Genomic DNA, 23,372 nt, shown 5'->3' on the forward strand with positions numbered 1-23,372 from the left:
GTAAAATCAAAATAACTTTTTTTAAATTTTTGAAAAAGATTTTGGATTTTTTTTTTGAATAAATGAATGATCACTAGGTAAAAAATAAATAAATAAAAAATCTATAAAAAAAATACCTCTAAAAATTTGAGGTAATAGATTATTTATATTTTAAATAAATCTATTAAATTTAAACTAGTTTGTAACTTTGTAATAAACTTTTGCTTTATGAAAGATGGAGAAGACTTAAATGGCATTGTAAAACTTTTTTTAAAAGCTCATCTTTTTTAGCTATCAATTTAAGTACTGCCATTTTACACAATTTTTTACCTGTCAATTTAAGTACTGCCATTTCACAGAACTTTTTACCTGATGATTTAAGTACTGCTATTTCAAGTTTAATATAAGCTTAAACTTCTTTAGACAATAATGTTTTTGTCTTTTGCTGAAGTTGTAGAGAAGTTGTAGAGAAGTTGTAGAGAAGTTGTAGGGAAGTTGTAGAGAAGATCATTTTTTCTGATTTCTTTAGGTTTTGTTTTTTTCTTCTCATTTTAGAATATTTTCCGTCCTAGAAGTGGATGCTAATTCAAATGCTACTCCTACATTAATTCTTTTTATTTGGTTATCCTCATTTAGAAATAAATGGACGTATATATATCTAACTTTTTGAGCAACTTTATTTTTACTTGGGTTTTTTAAAAGATGAATCAGGTAATTGTAAATCTAATTTATCATTAATGTGCAATATTATAATATTATAAATAACCATCAATTTGTATATTAAAACATACTCTGTTAGTTTTTTTCTTTTTTTTAATTTTACCAAGTGGAGGATGAGGCTTTAAAAAGTGTTGTTGTGAGTTACTTTTACCAGTGTTGTTACCCTGTATGAAAAAAATAAAAATATACATTAAAACAAGAAACTAGTTTCTGAAATATATAAATAACAACAACAACAACAATCAATTGAAATAAAGTTTATTTAACATTATGACCTCATAAGAACTTTGGTTTCTTCCATCAAATTTAATAGTTGGTAATTTAGTTTTTTCTTTGAAATTGGCACTCTTAACCAGCCTGGTTGATGAGATTTTTGATAGAGGAGAAAACAGTTCAACTAATTCATCTTCACCTGTGGGCCGCAAGGCACGATCACATTTTATCTTATTTACCAGTTCGAGCTTATACAAATCATCCAACCGTTTACGAATTTCATGTTGTCTTAATCGCTGAAAAAATATAACACTATCATTGATCAGCCCAAAAACATAACAACACACATACAGAATACTTAAAAGTTATAAAAGAAAAAAATTATAATAAAATATTTTATATATATATAAAATTAAATATACACATATATAATATAAATTAAATACCCCCACACCTCTCGCTTTAGGCCTATATATAGGCCTAAAGCGAGAGGTGTGGGGTGGCCAGGGAAGATTCATTCGGCCCATTTTTGTTTAAATAATATTTTTTTCACCTAACAGAGTAATCAAATAATGTGACATTTTAAAAATATTTATATCTTATTTCTATTTGATATTGAGTCAATAAAAATTTAATGAATGCTTTGATTGTTTCCTTAATGGAATTTTTACGAGCATTCGCTTTGTTCACATATGCCCAAAAATGCAATTTTTTAAATTAAATTTTTTAATAATTTTATTTTAGTTGGCTTTATGAATATAATACAGTTGTCTGTAAGATTCGGTATGATTTTAGATATTTTGGTGAACAGAATGAGTCAAAGTGTTAATCTGACAGTCAATATACTTTTACAATCAATTGATTATTACAATTATTTATATTCTACTTTTAAAATTTTTTTTATTCTTACAGGACATTAGTGTTTTAAAAACTAAATCAAAACTTTAAATTCAATTACTATAGTTTGCAACAAAAATATTTAAATAAATAATAGCAGTTGTACAGACCTAAGACTCCTGCAGTGTACAATTTTGCAGGTCTGGGTCAATTTTTATCAAAACTTGTTTATAACTTATGCGCAATAACCAGCTAATATTTGTTAAAAAGGGATATAAAAAATTGTGTTTACAATTTCTTCAAAAACCAAAAATAATGAAAACTGTGATAATAAAAACATTGACGCAATCTTTTCAAATGCAAGAAATGAAAATGAAATTTGTTTGAATTTCTGCTCTTAAAGTGCAATTTAAAAGTTATTTCAGCACTTTATCTACCAACTGAGCCAACATCAATGAAGAAGTGTTAAACTTTTTTTTCAGAATCACACTCAACAATATTTCCTGTAGATAAATCTGGTAGTCAGTCCTATATATACTTAATAAGCTTTCATTTAAAAAATACTTACTCATAATTGGTTAGTTTGGAGCATATCTAAAATGGCTCTATTTTGTTTTCTTTGTCATTTTTTTTTAGAAATTTCATGATAGGAGATCAATTTTTCACTACAGAATATGGTTAACAGCTTGATAGAGGAAATAATTAAACGATAGAATTCCTGACCTTGAAATATCTAGCTTAAATTAGCAATCTTGTTATATATATATCAGGGATGCGGAGTCCCAAAAAGGACTCCGGATTTGAAAGTCACAAAAAGATTACTTTATCATAGTTTTTGGTATCCAGGAACTCTTAAAATATAAATAAGTTTATGGACTACCTATAGGAAAAAAATTAAGACTTTTAGGTTAGAGGAACAATCGTTTTTTGAGCCGGGAGTCCTTAGATATAATGGCGGCAAGGACTCCGGGACTCCAGGCCTAAAAATAATAAGTTTCAAGTCATTAAATCTGATAAATTTTTTTATTATAGCAGATAATAAGTCAACAAACATGTTTAGAGCTTCTGGACATTACAGACTTGGAAAAGGTAGAGATATAAAGCCGAAGTCCTTTTGGGACTCCGCATCCCTGATATATATATATATATATATATATATATATATATATATATATATATATATATATATATATATATATATATATATATATATATATATGTATATAACAATTAATCAATTTATGCGCAATAACAACATAACAATATAGGAAAAATTATTAGCTTTAAACTATTTATTAGAAAGCTTTTAAATTAATTAAGTTTGAACTATTATTTGAAGTGCCTTTAAATTAAAAAATATAGTTTTTAATAAAAATATAGTTTTTAAAAATATTCTTCTATTTTCTCTGATTTATCATATATTTATTTTATCATTTGTTAGGTAATTTTCTCTTTAAATTAGTTTGATTTTTTCAGCACATATCTTAAAACACGCAAATTATCAATATATGCAAAAAAACCATGGTCAAGTTGTCAAAAAAATATTGCAGTGTGTGCATATAAAGGATGGGACCACACACCTTTCCTGAGAAGTCTTGATATATATATACACATATATATATATATACACACACACATATATATATACACACATATATTCACACATATATATATACTAGTGATGTACCGATAACACTTTTTTGGCCGATGCCGATACCGATGCCGATGGATAGGAAAAGGCCGATACCGATGCCGATACTGATGAATTAACTAATTATTAAAGTTTTGAAGATATAAAGCCATAGAGCTTTAAATTGGGTAAATTTTTTCATGTAATCCATACTGGTAAACAAATACTTGCACCTAAATAAATAAACTTGCCTGTAAACAAAGTCAAAATAAACAATTTTTCTAAAAATTCTAAGCGATGCATAAAGTTTAGATTATTTATTATTTAATAATTATCAAAATGCAGGATAAAAGTATTAAAATGCCATCGGTAATGCATATCGGTAAATTAATAAAAAAAGGCCGATGCCGATACCGATTCCGATTGTACAAAAAGTGGCCGATTAAGCCGATGCCGATGCCGATTAATCGGTACATCACTAATATATACACACATACACATATATATATATATATTTATATATATATATGTATGTATATATATGTGTATATACATATATATATATATATATACATATATATATACATATATATATATATATATATATATATATATATATATATATATATATATATATATATATATATATATATATATATGTATATATGAATCTTGTTCAAATAATATTAATATGCCATAAACCATTGATTGCCATTTGTAAAACAAACACAAAATGAGACACAGAAATGGAAAGACATAAAAACGATTCTACTATGTAACTTTATTACTTGATCGAGGATTGGCCTTTACAGGGGTTACAGATTTGAACACTAGAAATTTTCTATAATTGTTAGAAAATGCATGTCACTACAATCTACTTTTAGAAGAACATTTACAAATCAAAAAGCAGAGATTACAAGTACATTGTTTGTCAGCTGATATTCAAAACGAGTTCACACTATGTGTGCTGATTACTTTAAAACTTGTATTTTAAATAAAATAGAAACTGTGAAATACTATTATCTCATTATTGACATAAAGATAATACCCACATAGAACAAACTACATTCATTTTATGGTACAACTCTGCTGATTTCAACAAATTCAAAGTTATGGAGAAGTTTCTTGCATGGATCATATAATGGTGATCAAACTCATATTTTGCAAATCCATTGGCAATATTTTCACCTTGTGCCAGTCATAGTTTAAATTTATGTGGTGTTTATGATATCTTTTATTCAAGTTGTATCTTTTTTTGTACTATACAAAAATTATACAATATATGTAGTACTAGCCCACAAAGGAAAATACTAAAAAATAATACTGAACGGTCCTTGCACACTATATCAAATACATGTCAGTCTATTAGAATTGAATGTGTTACGCCACTTGCTGAAAAGATTTTTGAAATAAAAATGCAATAGATTCTGTTCTGCAGTTAAATTTAACATCTGAAAATTGGATCTTAACGGAATAAAAAATTATCTAGTATTGGCAAAAATTACAGAAATACTGCTTTACAAGCTTGCAATACAATAATTGATGTATAAGTACCCACATTGTCAAGTCTTCTGGTTGAACTAAATACAATTTTAAAATTATTCCAACAGATAGTTGAAATAATTTTAAAATGAATGTAAATTTTTTGGCATATCTGCAGAGAGAAATACAAAATTTTCAGTAAAAAAATATAATAAAAAGAAATAAAACTGTTCATGAGTTTATAAGGACCAGATAGAAAAATTTAGAATTAATACTTTCCATGTTTTAATAATTTTTCCTATGCAATATAGGAAAAATTATTAGCATTAAACTATTAATTGAAACAATTTTAAATTAATTAAGTTTGAACTATTAATTAAATGCTTCTAAATTAAAAAATATATCAGCTTTTTCTCCTCTCATTTTATATTTATTCATTTTAGATATTGATATACCTATGCATATGTATATTTGTTTTAATGTAAGTTAAACTTTTGTATTTATTGAATATTTATGGTTACTAATGTGTCCTGGTTTGTTTTAGGTAAACTTAAACGATAAAATTTTGTTGACTATATATTTTCGATAAGCTTTTTCTTCTTAAATTAAATCTGTGTTTATTCTGAACATCTGTTCATTACTCTTTGTTTGTATTACTTATTCTCCTTTATATAAAAAGGTTTTTCAATTGAAATGTTTTAAATTTTTTCTGTGGGCTTTCATTGCTCATTACTCAGTCAGGATTTAAATTTATATATATATATATATATATATATATATATATATATATATATATATATATATATATATATATATATATAAATATATATATATATATATATATATATATATATATATATATATATATTATATATATATATATATATATATATATATATATATAACATATATATGTGTTAGAGAAAAAAAAAAAAATTTTTTTTTAATATTTGTCAAAATTTAAATAATAAATATATTTTACTCATCTTAGTTTGAATAGTTTTTCTTTTGTTACCTGGAACATTTACTCATATTTGTTAAAAATTTTTTTGGCTAAACATTTTTATATATATATTAAACTAATTTTTTTTTAAGCCTAAAATATTTGCTGTTTAGTAGTTTAATATATAATAAGTAATAAGTGTTGAAATTTTTTAGAATTTTAGGTGGACATCCTGTATGTGTGTGTGTGTGTGTGTGTGTGTGTGTGTGTGTGTGTGTGTGTGTGTATGGTTTCTGGTCACTTTGTTAAAAAAAAAATATAAAAAACAAGTTAACTAACTACAATTAACCAAATATCATTACAAATAATTACAAACTAATCAATGTCTTTAAACCTATGATAAAAATAAACAAGTTTATGTAATATAACACAAACAAAAACTTTTTTGTTGTTTTTTCATAAAAAAATCCACCCTTTGCTTTCCTTACTGCAAAAAGAAGTTTTTGCATACATTTGATTAAATTATCCAAATAAATTGGAGAAACATTATTCCACACTCGTTGCAAAATTGACCACAAATGAGTTGATGTAGGACACTCTTTTCTTACCTCACGATACAGTTGTTCCAATAGTAACTCCATTGGGTTGAGATCAGGGGATTGTGAGGGCCACATCTTAATTATTAATTAAAGCCGCATATTAATTATGTCATAATTTTGAGTTCTTCGCAAGCTTCTCTTTTTTTTGCACGGCATGTCTATATATTATTTTATGATACCTGTTCTTATCAAGAATACCATTTATTTTCACAAGATAACCAACCTTATTAGAAGCAAAACAGCCACACACTATTACTGAACCTCCACCATGTTTAATAATAGGCTGTATACACTGCGGATGAAATTAGCTGTTTGTTGCACATAAATCTGTTGCTTTGTTTCAAAAACAAGAAATTTGGATTTGTCCATCCACAATACATTTTGCCAGTCTATATCTGTACAATTTGAATGTGCTAGAGCCAATAGAAGCTTCTTTTTCTAATTTATTGCTTTTAGAAGAGATTTTTGAAAAGTTAAATCAACCATTTAAGCCAACAGTTTTCAAGCCAGGTCTTACAGTTCTTTCTGAAATATTTTTATTATGAGCAGCATTGAAGTTAGATGTTATTTCTTGGGCTGTTAATCGTCTATTTCATTTACATTTAACTTCAATGAAATTATGCTTTGATGACAAAAGAACAATTGAGTTTTATATACAAATTTTTTACTATGTTCGAGCATGTTTATAATACAAAAATGAAGAAAACATAGATTTTGCATTTCAATATTAAAGACACATTAGCACATCTTAATTGAATTATTTTATGGTTTATAAACAATTTTGAAATTTAATATCAATTATTACAAGTTTATTTAACATATTAGCACATCTTAATCAAATTATTTCATGATATATATATATATATATATATATATATATATATATATATATATATATATATATATATATATATATATATATATATATATCAGGGATTATTCTAGAATGATTAAATTGAGGACTTTTAACGCGGATATTCGGCAATATTTCCGCTAAACTTTTTTACCTAGAATAGCCCCTATATATATATATACATATATATATATAATATATATATATATATATATATATATATATATACATATATATATATATACATATAGATATATATACATATAGATATATATATATACATATATATATATATATACATATATATGTATATATATATGTATATATACATATATATATATATATACATATATGTATATATACATATATATATATATATATATGCATATATGTATATATATATATATATGTATATATATATATATATATGTATATATATATGCATATATATGTATATATATACATATATATACATATATATGTATATATATATGTATTTATACATATATATATATATATATAAATATATATATATATAAATAAATATATGAATATATAAATATATATATATATATATATATATATCTATATACAGTCTTGGCCATAAGTTTGGAACCGATTAGGTTTTTTGATATAATTACACTTTTTATACCCAAAATATCAACAAAAACTTTTGAAATCATTTTTATTTTAAATATTATATACAAGTAAATATTCTGTCATGTAAAAAATGGTATCAGTATTTTGAATAATGTCCTTTGGCACCCAGTACTGCTGCTATTCTCGCTGGCATTGAATCGGACAATTTCGCGCAGTATTCTGGGGTTATGGCAGTTGTCCATACACGCTTGATGGCATCAATCAGAGACTTCTCTGACGTTGGATTTGTGGCAGCAACCTTCTGCTTAATCATTGTCCACATGTTTTCTATTGGGTTTAGGTCAGGACTTGAGCCAGGCCATGGACCCAAGACTTCGATATGTTTCTGTCTTAGCCAGTTGGTTACAACTGCTGCTCTGTGGCAGGGTGCACCATCATGCTGAAATACCTTACATTTCAGAATGTTCATGTGAGTGTTCAACTTTTCCTTTAATATCCCAAGGTAAACTTGAGCATTGATGGTTGTATTCTTTGGCATGAACCATATGCCACCTCGACCTGATGCCGAGAAACTTGCCCACACCATAACAGTAGGCGCCTGCTTCACAGTGGGAACAACATACCTGATGTTGTATCTTTGTTTTGCAGGTCTCCTGACATGTCTGATATATGAGGCAAACTGAGAAAAAGTTGACTCATCTGAAAACATAGTTTTTTTCCAGTCTTGTGCAGTCCAGTCTTTGTACTTGCGACAGAATGTCAAGCGGTCACGGATATTCTTTTTACTTAACATGGCTTTCTTTGCTGGACGACATGATGGCAGCTTGAATTCCTTCAAAAGGCGTCTTCTGATTGTTCTTGTACTGGCAGGAAGTGATGAATTTACTGCTATCTGGAGAGATGACCATGTTGGATTTGCAGCAGCAAGCCGATGTATCACCCGATCCGTTGTGGCAGAAGTTATGCGAGGTCGTCCAGACCTCTTTCTGGATTCCAGAGTGCCCAACTGCTTTGCTCTTGCAATACCTTTGGTGACAGCAGACTTAGATATGTGCAGTATACCAGCTATTTTACTGTGAGAATAATTCTGCTGGTGTAGGATCATCATCTGTGCCCTTTTCTCCTTCGACAATTCAATACTTCTAGTCATTTTACGCACTGTACATGTTAATGTAGAATACTTACTGCTAATAATATAAATAATTATAAATTAATAGATCTATTTTTATGAATAGTATATATTATTGAATGATAATTTGCAAACATTTATACAAATAAAGCGATTTATTTGCATATTTTTACTTCTTATATAACAATAAAAGGATAAATTAATTAATTTTATACTTATAAGAAGTTAAGCCTTACCTTTCGCACTGATATGCAGTTAATATATATGTAAATCAGCTAATTAATTGATTAAAATATAATGTATAGTTTGTTAATATAAGTAAGTATATTTCAACATTAGTTCAACCGAATATTAGTTCAGGTAAACATTAGTTCAAGGGAACGATAGTTTAGGCATTGAACAGTGTATAATGCAGCTTAATGAGGGTCATATTGTTCACGATGCTCTGCTGCAGTGTAAAGTTACACGATTCACGTTTTGCAACAATTAAGAAGTCGCGAAGGCATTTAACTATGCAACTGATGCTGCATAAACACGATGCTGCAGCAGTTAAATGCCGTACGCGTCATAGAAACATTCCTATGAGAAAAAAATTCATCGGTTCCAAACTTATGGCCAAGACTGTATATATATATATCTATATATATATATATATATATCTATATATATATATATATCTATATATATATATATATATATATATATATATATATATATATATATATATATATATATATATATATATATATATATATATATATATATATATATATATATATAACCCCTAACTGGTTGTCAGAAAGTTTTTCTGTATTTTGTTGACAAAAAGTGAAAATTATAATGCAAGACCGGAATTGTTTTTTTATAACTTGATAGACTGCCTGCCCCAACCAAACCCTCAGTCGCTGTAGCAGCACTGCCTTGCGATTCAGGCTATAAGATAGTTGATGTAGCAACACTCTGTTGCGAGTCAGGCTATTTGTCAGTTAATGTAGCAGCACTTTGTTGCGAGTCAGGCTATAAGATAGTCGATATAGCAACACTCCGTGCATGATTTACAGTAAAAAAAATAAAAATAAAAACATTTTATTAAACAAAATAAAAATAAAAACATTGTTTAAATTATTAAAAACATTCAGAATGTTTTAAAAACATTCAGAATGTTTTAAAAACATTCAGAATGTTTTAAAAACATTCAAAATGTTTTAAAAACATTCAGAATGTTTTAAAAACATTCAGAATGTTTTAAAAACATTCGAAATGTTTTTAAAAACATTCTGGTCAATTGAATTTGCGTTTTTGCAGTTTTTAAAAAACGACTAATTTGTAATTAAATTAAAGGTTTTAACTTTCTGACAACACGCAAATGTTGGACGAAAGTCAATAGTAATTAAAAGTGACGTATTTGTTGGCATAAGAATCTTTTTTTTTTTTTCCGTACTCCCAAATGCAACAATATATAGATATATACATATATATATATATATATATATATATATATATATATATATATATATATATATATATATATATATATATATATATATATATATATATATATATATATATATATATATATATATATATATATATATGACAACGGGTTTAGGACTACAGAAAATGTCACTAAAGCCACACTATATTAGAAAAAGTACAGTTTTTTGCTAAAAGATAGCCTACAATTAACTAACTACACTTATCCTTTATCCCTATAGATGAACACTACAGAAGGCATAAAAACTCTCTTACTTATAAGCATCTTCACACACACAAAAAAATGTTTTTTTAATTATAGTGATAAATGCTTTTTAAATTTGATAGTGCCAATAACAAAATTGAATTAAAAATTAAAAAAAGTATTCATACATGATGGGAAAAACCCGATTTAAATAAACAAGTAAATCATGTTAAAATGACTCTTACCATTTAAAATAATTTAACTGATCTTTTGTTATATTAGGCAATTTTTTTTGTATATATAGGAAGTTTGTCATCAATTTTATGGCTTTTAATATATGTGTGTGTATATATATATATATATATATATATATATATATATATATATATATATATATATATATATATATATATATATATATATATTTTATATATATATATATATATATATATATATATATATATATATATATATATATATATATATCCCCTATAACAATGTTGCATATTGATACATAACATTATACATTACAGTTTAGTTTACAAATGACCATTTTTGTGTAACAAAATGTAATAATGTTACATAAGGAAATGCAGGGTATTTTATAAATAAATATAACAAGTATTTATTTGATTTAAATATAATACTAAAAAATGATAATTATATGAACTATTAAAATAGTTTTTTTTTCACATTTACGTTAAAACATAAAATTAAATATTTTCATGATTTATAAATTAAACTAGTTTATTTAAAATGTTTAGACTTAATCTGCATTACTAATCTAAGTATTGACCAAGATTATTATTAAAGCTAAAAAATAATCTGAAAATCGTTTCTAAGCTATATAATAATAGTACAAATCATCAAATTTTGATCCACATGCCTGTTTTATTATGTGCAACCTTTTTCACAATAAATTCAGAACCTTGCTGAGGCTGCTGACCCTGCCGGCCTGTTGCTATATTACTATAGGTAAATAAAAACAATAAGATAAAGTTTAATAAAAAAAAAATTAACACACTTCCATATCTAATGCTTTTTCAACAATAGCTGATGCTAAAAAATCTCGAACATGTTTTCGGTGCTCTAATTTTGCCATTTTTAAACGGTATTCTGATTCACTAGCCACAACTCCATCTCTTGAGACCTTTTAAACAAAATAATATGTCCTAAATATAATTATTATTTTATATAAACTTATTTCTTATTTACTAAAAATAATTAAGAATAACAAGTTTATGAAAATATATTAATGGTGGATTTAATTTCGGATTATAAAAATACAGCTTTTTGTTTTATGTTTATTGAAATTTAATTTTAAACTTACCAGACCAGATTTCATTAAATGCTTTCTCATTCTTAAGTTTGCAAAGTACCCACTTAAATGTTTATCAGTAAGACTGTTATAGTTAGCCAGGGGTCTAAAATATTTCAAAGAGAAAAGATTTAATGTTAAATGTACTTACGCAACATTTGAAACAAATATTTTTGAAAATTGAAACTGAAAATTACAAACCCTGGATCAACTCCTCTTATCATTTTTAAATATATATTTTCTTTTTTCTAGTAAAAAAAAATTGATAAACTTTGTTTTCAAATGATTTATAAATTAGTTATTTATCTCATAGGTAAGTTATCTTCAATGCAACTAATAAGCTTGTTTAAATATACGCATAAATATACACCAAATATACATAAATATATGCAGAGCCATGGCTAAACTCCTCCACACCCCAATGGGGTGGGGAAGAGCTATAAAATTTAGCTCATTTGCAAATTTAGGACCCCTTTTGCAATTGCAAGGACTTTTTTAGTAATACCTAATGGAAAAAATTTTAAGATTTTGGGGCCTTATTACAGGGTTTTTTTTGGGAGGGGGGCCTTGTACCTAGTAGCCCAGGCACATATATGACACACATATATGAATATGTAAAATATATGAATAAATATACACATATATATATATAGTTATATAGTACATAAATAAATTCTTTTAAATATATCAATAATGAAAAATATATATATATATAAAAATGAAACAAACACAACTTAATTAAACTACAAAGGGTGCCAAAAAATGTAAGCCTTAATTTATTAATACTTATAAATGGATTATTTAAATAATAAAAATGAATAAAGAAATTTCATTTCATAAATCATATAAAGATGCAAACATAATTAGCAAACAACCTGACAGCCCATAGCCCTCCAATAGACTGTCAGGTTGATTGCTAATTATGGTATGGATTAATAAATAAGTCAAACACTCTCAACTAACAAAGGAAAAAGTGTTTATAAAGTTAACTAAGTTACATATCAGTCTGAAACTAAAAGTAATAATTAAAAGAATTAAATGCGAAAAATTTATTGAGTAGTTGTGTGAAGAGTTAATAAAATCTTCCATGAAAATTAAAAAAAATACTTATAAAGTTTGATAAGTCATGAAAGATTATATATATATATATATATATATATATATATATATATATATATATATATATATATATATATATATATATATGTATATATATATATATATATATATATATATATATATACATATATATATATATGTATATATATATATATATATATATATAATATATATATATATATATATATATATATATATATATATATATGTATATATAGATATATATGTATATATATATATATATATATATATATATATATATATATATATATATATATATATATATATATATATATATATATATATATATATATATATATATATATTATAGAAATGAACGTCACTACAGTAAAAATAAATGTGTCATTAATATAAAATACGTTATTTTGTCAATGTTTTTAATGACATTCCTTGTAGTACTTGATAATTTATTTATTTAATATATAAAACATAAAATACAGCTAGTTAGTTTGTCAGATTTTTCGATTTTTGCACCGTTATTTTGAGTAAGATTTTACAATGTGTCTTTTCGTTAGATTTGTCTATTCGTTGCTACGATAAATATTTAAAGAGAAACTCTTCTTTTCTGAGGTAAAAATAAATCAATACTTTATCGTATTATTTCATAAAAACTTCTGTGCTAGAGTCCGAAAACAAAAAACCTTTTTTTTAAGTAAGCATTCTATTTCACCAAAGACTTGTCTAAATTTGATAAAATATCTAATAAGATCCTAATTAAATTTTTTATATTTTCGAAAAAATTAAAAAGACTATTCGGGCCCAAATTCAGAGATCTCGTCAGCTTTTATGGTGATTGTGACAAATAACTTTTAGAAATATCAAACTTAAATGTGGGTACTTTTATGCATAAGCATTAAAATCAATTATTCCAATCAATCATAAAATAAAATATGTTATGCAAAAAATTGCAGTGCTTAGAAGTAATAAACCCTAAAACTTGCGTGCCTCCTAAACCCTAAATGTGTGAACAAAATGAGAGGGTTATAAACTCTAGACGATCATAACTTTTGAACACTAACATAATATTAGATAAAATTTTAAATATCCCGATCACTATAAATTTGGTTTAGAATAATTACAGTATAGAACTCAGTAAAATATTGTTGACTATCGTTGGGCTAGCCACATTTGCATTAAATAACCCAACAAAGAGATGTCAAAGAGGGTCGGTGTTGTGTTGGTTTTTGGGGCGATTGTGATCGTCGCGATTATTTCACAATCGCAAAAAAAAAAAGACCGCTAAAATTTCAAGTTAATTGAATTTTCAAATGCAAGAAATTTACCCTAAACATAAACAAAACAAAAACTCTTTCATTTCCTCTCCAAAAAACGTTCCTTACCCACAATTATGCCACAAATTTTTATTTATTAAGGTGAAATAAAAACAGATTTAGTAACAAAATATTTAGGTGTTTTTCTTGACGAGAACATCACATGGAAATAACATATTAATTACATTTGACTAAAGTGTCTAAAAGTATTGGAATCTTATACAAGGCCAGATTATATTTAAATAAAAAAAGTTTTTATTTAAATATATTCTATAAAAACACAACTTAATTACTCATTTGTTTACTGTTATTTAAATTATGCAATTATTGCCTGGGGAAGTACAGGCAAAAGTAAGTTAAAACGTCTTTACCACCGTCAGAAACACGCTATGCGTTTAATAAATTTTGCAGATCGATTCTTACATACTAGAATATTTTTTATTGAAACGAGAATACTCAATGTATACGAATTAAATGTATCTAATGTTTTATATTTCTTTAAATTTTAAAGATTTATTTATTTTGAAACCCATAAACAAATACGCCTTAAGAAATAAAACAAGATTTAATCAAATTTGTATTTTATATCGCGCACCACATCTCTAGAATAGGATTGTTTTACCAAATTTTGATTTATAGATCACTTTTCCAGTCTTCAAAAATAAATCAAAAACATCATTCTCTCAATTGAAAATATTTTTTAATACCATATATAATGAAACTTTATAATGTGTATATTTACAATGTGTATATTTATATTATAAGCTTTTTCTTTCTGGTATTGTAATACATGTTGTTTTTACAAAAAGATTATGGCGATAAGATCATTAGGATTTTCTATCAGATACCTTTGTTCGTATTTCAATTTTACATATGTATATTTTTGTTATCTAGCCTTTGAATTTATGTCTACGGATTTTACATGTTGTAAGGGATTTTATTATGTAATACAAACACAAAATATATATATAAAAAAAAAGTTAATATCAACATTAACTTTAAAACTGGGAAAAAAATGCACACTAAAATTTTTGAATCCGTCATGGAGAAATGAGTTTTCTTAGTTGCTTCTTTTTTTGCTTTTTTAGTTGCTTTCTTATATTGTATTTTTAACTCGGCTTCTTCTAACTTTTACATTTGACATTTACTTCTGTTGTTTCAAAACTCGCTTACTCTTTGTCCGTTAAAACGGGTTATGCATAAGGCTGTTGACGGGCATATAATAATAAGGGCATATAGTAATAAGGGTTTACCCGGATATACCCGGGTAACCGCCCGTTGGTTACTGCCCAGGTTGCATTATTAAATGACAGGTAACCGTCACTTGATAATGTTGAAGAAAGACCTTAAAGATCTTGTTGTTAAGAATTTCAAGTAGTTTGAGTTTCTTATTTAGAAACCCACTTCCTACGACAACTCGTTCACAAGTTTGTCTCTCGGACAAAACTTGGGAGAAAACACAATTATTTTAAAGCTCATTTAAAGAAATCCAAATTTTAGTTAAACAAGTTATACTTAAAATGTTTTCAGTTTCTTCATAAAAGGTTTATATTTTGCTTGAAAAACAAGATGTATACCTTTTTTTCAAGTGTGCATAAACTATATAAGTAGAATAACTCTTAATAAATGACATCATTAAACAAAATTGTTTTTATTGACTGTTTATGAGTAAAACTTTTATAAAAAGTATTGATTTTTAACGGGTATTCATGTATCCACCCGTTTATGCAATGGGTACCGGAGCAAGAAATTTCACAATTTTTGACAGCCCTAATTATAGTAAGTGTTGTTACAACTTTTAAATAATTCGGCTGTCGACTAAACTTACTAATATATTTCCTAAAGTCGACTAAAATCGACTATTACTTTTTTAAAATCGACTAAATCGGCTAAAAGTCAATATAGTCGAAATAAGGAAAAAACTTTTTTTTTGAAACGAATTGTAATAAAAATAAGTAAAGTAATTCATTTTCTATTTTTTAACATCACATCATTTAAATCCGACAACGACAACTTGTTTCCAGACCCCCATGATTTAGGGACCACCTTGAATACTTGCTAAGTATCAAAAAGTTTATACAATCATATTTACAATGTTATTTTATAGGTGACATTTAGATTTTTGAGCTTCATGATTTAATTTTTTAAAGAAAGTATTTATGATATCACAAGTATAAAGAAAACAAACAAAAAAATTTATTAAATATATATTCGAAAGTTTTATCAGGTATTGCTAACATACTATGAATTAGATAAATAATAAATAAATGTTATAGTTGTAATAGTAAATGCAGGTCTGGTGGATTGCGGGTACAATGGGTGATTTTCGCCTTGGCGCTAAGGCTTCGAAAGCGCCGAATTTTGATACAGAACTAAAAACTTTATTAAGTTCGAGTATAGAGTATACCATATTAGTTAGACAGAATAATAAAAGTAAACAGTATTTTTGTAAACCCTGAGGTGTATGAAATGCTAAACAAACTTAAAAGACATACATTTTGCAATACATTGCCCAATATAATTCTAACCTTAAAAAATTCACTTTATAAACATTAACCAGATAAACAGTCAATTTTAAGCTAACAATAGAGCTACTGGGAAAATGCAACAACTACAGTTTAACATTTGCCAATAACAGTTAACAAACGTGACGCCATCCACTAAGCCAACATTAACCTGGTTAGCTGCCACTCATACCGATGCGATGCCAGCCAGAACACTACGTCAGTCCAGCGTAAAGCTTTCATATTAGTAATAAAATGGCCAAACGCAATACCAACGTAAAGAAATTCGCACAATGCCAACATTGACCCGATGAATCATATGATTATTCAACTCTAACACACGTTATTGGGTCAATAATAGCAAGTACTTTGGACAAACTAATTTGAGTTATTTGGGATATATAAAATAGTATCAGAGTAGTAAAAACTATATAAATCAGAGTTCCTCTCCAAAAATTTTGTTCCTCAGACGTAAAAAAAAAAAATGTGTTTTTCAGACGCAACAAGAACAACCATTTTTAAAAAACTTTTTGATACTTTTTTGAAATTCAAAATACAATTTTTTAAACTTTTCTTTTCTTAAAACTAACCAGCTCTGCATTTTTTTGTTTCAATAAAATTCTGCCATTGCGCCATTCGGCCATCCCAATTCGGCGCTATTGCGCGCGCCGAATTGGGATGAGAGTCTATGGTGATAGTTATCCTCGTACGGATAATACAAATAAAAAATATTTCGAACTTTCGTTTGGATCAAATGACCGTAAAAAGAAAAAGTTGTTAAATGAAGCAGATCTATCGTTAACATTGCGTTAAACTGTTGCTAAAGAAGGCATGCTAATTTATCTACAATTTAAAAAGTTATTTATAATTACCTTAAGTGCCCAAAACTTCAATGAAAATTACCATTGACGACAAAACACTCGCATGGATAATTAGATAATTTAAATGGATCACGTAATCTGTGGCGGGTTAAAGCAATCGGGCCTTAGGTAGTGATACTTTGAGTACCGCGTTCAGGGTTATGACAACAAAATAATGTAAAATTATAACTTATAGATTGGTATTTTTTGTGGTGGATGGTTTTTTTAAATGAATGGTATATAGTGATTGGTCGAATACATTACAATCAAAAAAAAGCTTTTTTGTTTTAATTTACAAAATAAAATTTTAACTTTTTTTTTACTCTAAAACTACGGGCTTCTATTTTATGTAGGTTTAAGACAAATGCCTAGTTTTCCTAATGGCTAATTCACCGCTACACGTCACAAGGGTAAAAAAGTAACAACGAGTTATATTTTTTGAGGAAAAATTTTTTATTATTATGGTCTGGATGAATGGAAGTATTATTTTCAAGATTTACGTAAAAAAAAGTAGTGCAGTAACGACGCCAAATGGGTAGTGGTGGTGTAATGTTTTAGTGCAAAATTATGTATTGAAGTAAATTAGAAATTCAATTTTTTATTATCAAATTTATCTTCAACGAAAAAATCCGTGAAGCTGGGAAAACAACCAATCCCTGCTATGGTAGATCCAGTATAGATATATAGTTAACAACCGCCTTATAATAGAAATATTGATTGTATAGTTTTTTTGAAACTAAAAAAAGGTCCTTGTGATAAGTTTAGTGTCTTCAACATAAAGTTTAAAATGGTAGTTGAGCAGACGAGGTACATTAATAAAAATTAGAAACAGTTGTGGTTCAATACATAAACCTGAGGCACATCAATGAGGACGTTCAACCAATCCGGTACTTTCTATAATAACTCATTGTTTTTAACTGGATAGAAGTGCATTTATTCACTCGCAGATGTATTAGTTAAAACCATTAAATGTATTCATGTATTAATTGAAACCATACACACAAACTTTGTGAAAAAGTGGCGAGTATTAGTTTAAACCATACACACGAACTTTGTGAAAAAGAAGCAAGTGACTGATTTTATCAAACGCTCTGGCAAAGTCGAGCAAAACTACAACAACGTCATAACGAGACCCCATATTAATGATTCCATAAGAAGGATTTCAATAAATTGGTTCAACAAAATTTATCAGGTGTAAAGCTATATTGGCATGCGTCAAGAAGGTTGTTAAAAAGTAAGTGTTTAAGCATTGCATCTCTAACAAGTCTTTCTATTATTTTGCATAGAACAGATATAATTGAGATTGGGCAGTAGTTTTAAGCGTTAGTTTTTTAACCTTTTTTATCGATAAGTGTAATATTACCTGGCTTCCATTTATTTGGACTAAACTTTAACGAAAAAATTTTCGGAAATTATTGAAGTTGGAGTAGAGATTAAAGAGTGCATTTCATTTAGCATATGAAGATGAAAACTATTTATTCCTGCAGGCTTATGTATTTCAAGCGCTTTTTCCTAATGATGCTATTGAAAAGATGTTTTTGTCAATATTTACGTAAAAAGTAGTGTGTGGCTAAAAAGATTTTTTAATATATGACTTTTCTACAAGATCCGTGGTTATTTTTCCAGATTGGTCTATAAAATCAATTTGTTGACGGAAAAATGAAAGCTAATTATCTACTACCCAGTGGGCACAATGACGTTGAAATAACGTTGAAACAACGTCGCAAACCGACGAAATGCAATGTTGAAACAACGTTGAAATTTGGTGGAATAGGAAACAAAATCCGACGTTGAAAACCACGATGTTGAAACAACGTCGATGAAAACGTTGTTTCAACGTTGTTATAACGTCTTATCGACTACATATCATCCATATTTTAACTTCGATAAAATGAAAATAAAAAGTTCAACGTTGAAATTACGTTGTTTTAACGTCTTATCGACAATATATCAACCATATATGGTTGATATATTGTCGATAAGACGTTAAAACAACGTTCAAACAACCTAATTTCAACGTTAAATTTTAGTCATTTGATAAAAATTATACAGCCTATTGGATATAACTTATATCCAATAGACTGCAGCCATGTTAAATTGTCATCGTTAACATGTTAAATTGTCTCGACTTGGATTGCGATAAAATAAGACAATAAAAAAGTAATATTTTGCGCAAAAAGTAGTGTATTTCATGTTCAAAAAATTATTTTAAGGGAGTTTATATAAGAAATAGAATGTTAACATTTTATATATACATTTTATATTAACATATTCGAATCGTCATTTACGCACCGACCGCCACCATTAGATCTGTCGGGTGCATATTTCAAAAAACTCATGATATCTGTTCTGACTTCAGCAACCGTAGCAGACGCTTTACTAATCATGACGCTCTCTATAAAAAAAGGTATTGTCTGAGTAATTTGCAACAAGTACAGCAAGAACTTGAAATTAAAGTAGCACCAAATCATCAAATTGTGTTTTTCAATAACAGATAACATTACTCATGACTTACCAACAACAACCTTACAAATGTTTGTGCCTTCAAATTTCTCTTTACCCTTGCCGCCAGCCATGTTGAACTTTGATTGTAAACCATTGGTCATCAACCTACAACAAAAATTTATTATTTTTATAAATACATTAAACTTTGATACAATATCAGGTTAGGTAGCCCAATGGCACCGCGTATACCGCGGAATTACGAATGGTTTTAAAATTTCAAAAATTCAATGACTTTTTTTTTTGTAGAAATAGGTCAATTTCAATAAAAATTATACATATATATAATAGATCATCCAGGTCAAATTTGAAAAATCCGAAAAATTGTTTGCGGAAAAAGTCCGGAATATTTCCCCCCCCCCCCTTATTTTCTCTCTTAATTTGCTTTCATCTGAGTTGCTTTTATTTTTAGTTTTAAATTTCATCCTGTAAGATAGAGTCTGAATTATATTCAGAATCTACTATTGCAGTAGCCTCACAATTGCTGCTGCCACAGACATCTTCATTTAATGAAGCTGAGCAATCAATACCAATGTCACTACTAAGAAGCTCATTAACCAAAACATTATTCCGTCTCCATCGCTTTAACCTGGTAGCCATTTCCCTAAACAACAGAAGGCACTTTTATAGTATATATATATATATATATATATATATATATATATATATATATGTATATATACACACACACACACATATATATATATATATATACAAGTGGAAGTTTTTAAAATAAAATAGCTAAATTAAAATATCATAAAACACACGATTTAGTTATATAGTGCGTGATTCTTTACTATTTAGTAAACTTGGCATCGATGTTCATTTTCACGGTATATATTATATATGTATATTTATTTATATATTTCTATATACATATAATATATGATATATTTCTATATATATATATATATATATATATATATATATATATATATATATATATATATATATATATATATATATATATATATATATATATATATATATATATATATATATATATATATATATATATATATATATATATATATATGATATTATTATATATAACATATGATATATACATAAAATATATGATATGTTAATAAAATATCATATAGACTATAATAATCATAATACTATATTATAGTATTTTTATTATTGTTATTATTATTTTTATATTTTTTTTATATTTGGGAAGAGCGGAAGGAAAAAAGTGATTCTTACGCCAACACATACGTATGTGTTGGCGTAAGTCAAAAGAAATTAAAAGTGACGTATATACGTCACTTTTAATTTCTTTTGACTTTCGTCCAACATTTGCGAGTTGTCAGGAAATTAAAACCATTAATTTAATAACAAACTGATCGTTTTTTAAAAAAACCACAAAAACGCAAATTTAATTGACCAGAATGTTTTTAGAAACATTCTGAATGTTTTTAACAATATAAACAATGCTTTTATTTTAATTTTTTTCAATAAAATATTTTTATTTTTAATTTTTTTACTGTAAATCATGCGCGGAGTGTTGCTACATCGACTATCTTATAGCCTGACTCGCTAGGGAGTGCTGCTACATCGACTGACAAATAGCCTGACTCGCAAGGGAGTGCTGCTATATCGACTGACAAATAGCCTGACTCGCAACGGAGTGCTGCTATATCTACTATCTTTTAGCCTGACCCGCAAGGGAGTGTTGCTACATCGACTGAGGGTTTGGTTGGGGCAGGCAGTCTATCAATTAATAAAAAAAAAAATTCCGGTCTTGCATTTTAAATTTTTACTTTTTGTCAACAAAATATGGAAAACATATAAGAGTTCTATATATATATATATATATATATATATATATATATATATATATATATATATATATATATATATATATAACATATGATATATACATAAAATGTATGATATGTTAATAATATATCATATAGACTGTAATAATCATAATACTATATTATAATATTTTTATTATTGTTATTATTATTATTATTTTTATATTTACAAATATATATATATATATATATATATATATATATATATATATATATATATATATATATATATATATATATATATATATATATATATATATATATATATAACATTGATAATATATATTTTACATTTATATAATATAAAATTAGTATAGTCAAATATACTAACATACATAGTAAAACAATTTAATCAAACTCTAAAAAACTACTTACTTAAACAAACTCTAAAACAAATTCAAGCAAATTCTTTATGCAATACACACTGATGAAATAAAAAAAAGATCTATTTAATATTTATCACTAATGCATCGCAAATTAAGCAATGTGGTATAGTTAAATTGTCAAACTCAAAACCTTATGAAATGCCAATAGATGGCCTAATCAATGACTCGTAAAGTCACGCATGCGTATTTGAGTTCTTAAAATGCAAAACGAACGGTGAAACTCATAATATAGACGTTGAATTAACGTTGATTCAACATCCCGTTAAGTTGATCGTTTTCAACGAATTTTCAACGTTGATAAAATGTTGATTTTTGGTTACATGACGTCGAGACTAAAAATCAACCGTAAATCAACGTTGAAATTACGTCGTGTGTCCACTGGGTAGCTTAAAGATTTCAACGAAGTGAAGCATCTGTCTTTGGTTGCATGTTTTCCAGCACGACAATGCTAGCGTTCATATAGCTAAGATTATGAAGGATTACTTCAACGGCCTGAAAATTAAAACTTTGAGACGGTTAGCTAAGTTCCCAAACATAAGTATCGCCAACAATGCTTCGGGACGTCTATCACGTATAGCGAATGAAAGCGCTATAAACAGTATAATTTGCTTGCTGATTTAAAATCATTCACCTCAATTGATTCGAATGCTATTAACAATTTGTACATTAAAAAGTTATATGATTTTCATTTTCCAGAATGGTTGAAGGTAATCCTTTTTTCTAAGCAATATTTAATATATATATATATATATATATATATATATATATATATATATATATATATATATATATATATATATATATATATATATATATATATATATATATATATATATATATATATATATATATATATATATATATATATATATATATATATATATATATATAGATAGATAGATAGA

At 26.5% G+C, this 23,372-nt stretch overlaps 1 protein-coding gene and 1 long non-coding RNA gene across 2 annotated transcripts in view; both read right to left on the reverse strand.

Moving 5' to 3' along the window:
- LOC100215918 (glutamate rich 3) overlaps positions 1-12,290 on the reverse strand; it is a 29,373-nt gene extending 17,083 nt beyond the window's left edge. Inside the window, exons 1-5 of the mRNA XM_065796325.1 lie at positions 12,183-12,290; positions 11,994-12,087; positions 11,688-11,813; positions 975-1,208; positions 771-863 (exon numbers count right to left, since the gene is read on the reverse strand). Coding sequence (XP_065652397.1) covers positions 771-863; positions 975-1,208; positions 11,688-11,813; positions 11,994-12,087; positions 12,183-12,205 — 570 coding nt within the window. The 5' untranslated portion in view covers positions 12,206-12,290. The remainder of the gene's footprint in view (positions 1-770; positions 864-974; positions 1,209-11,687; positions 11,814-11,993; positions 12,088-12,182) is intronic.
- Positions 12,291-19,922: 7,632 nt separating this feature from the next.
- On the reverse strand, positions 19,923-23,183 carry LOC136079081 (uncharacterized). Its single transcript, XR_010637928.1, has 3 exons — positions 22,457-23,183; positions 20,272-20,862; positions 19,923-20,151 (listed from the first exon to the last, which is right to left on the reverse strand). It is a non-coding gene; the product is annotated as an uncharacterized LOC136079081 (long non-coding RNA).
- Between the last annotated feature and the right edge of the window lie 189 nt (positions 23,184-23,372).

Source organism: Hydra vulgaris, chromosome 04 (assembly GCF_038396675.1).
Source record: "Hydra vulgaris chromosome 04, alternate assembly HydraT2T_AEP".
NCBI lineage: Eukaryota > Metazoa > Cnidaria > Hydrozoa > Anthoathecata > Hydridae > Hydra > Hydra vulgaris.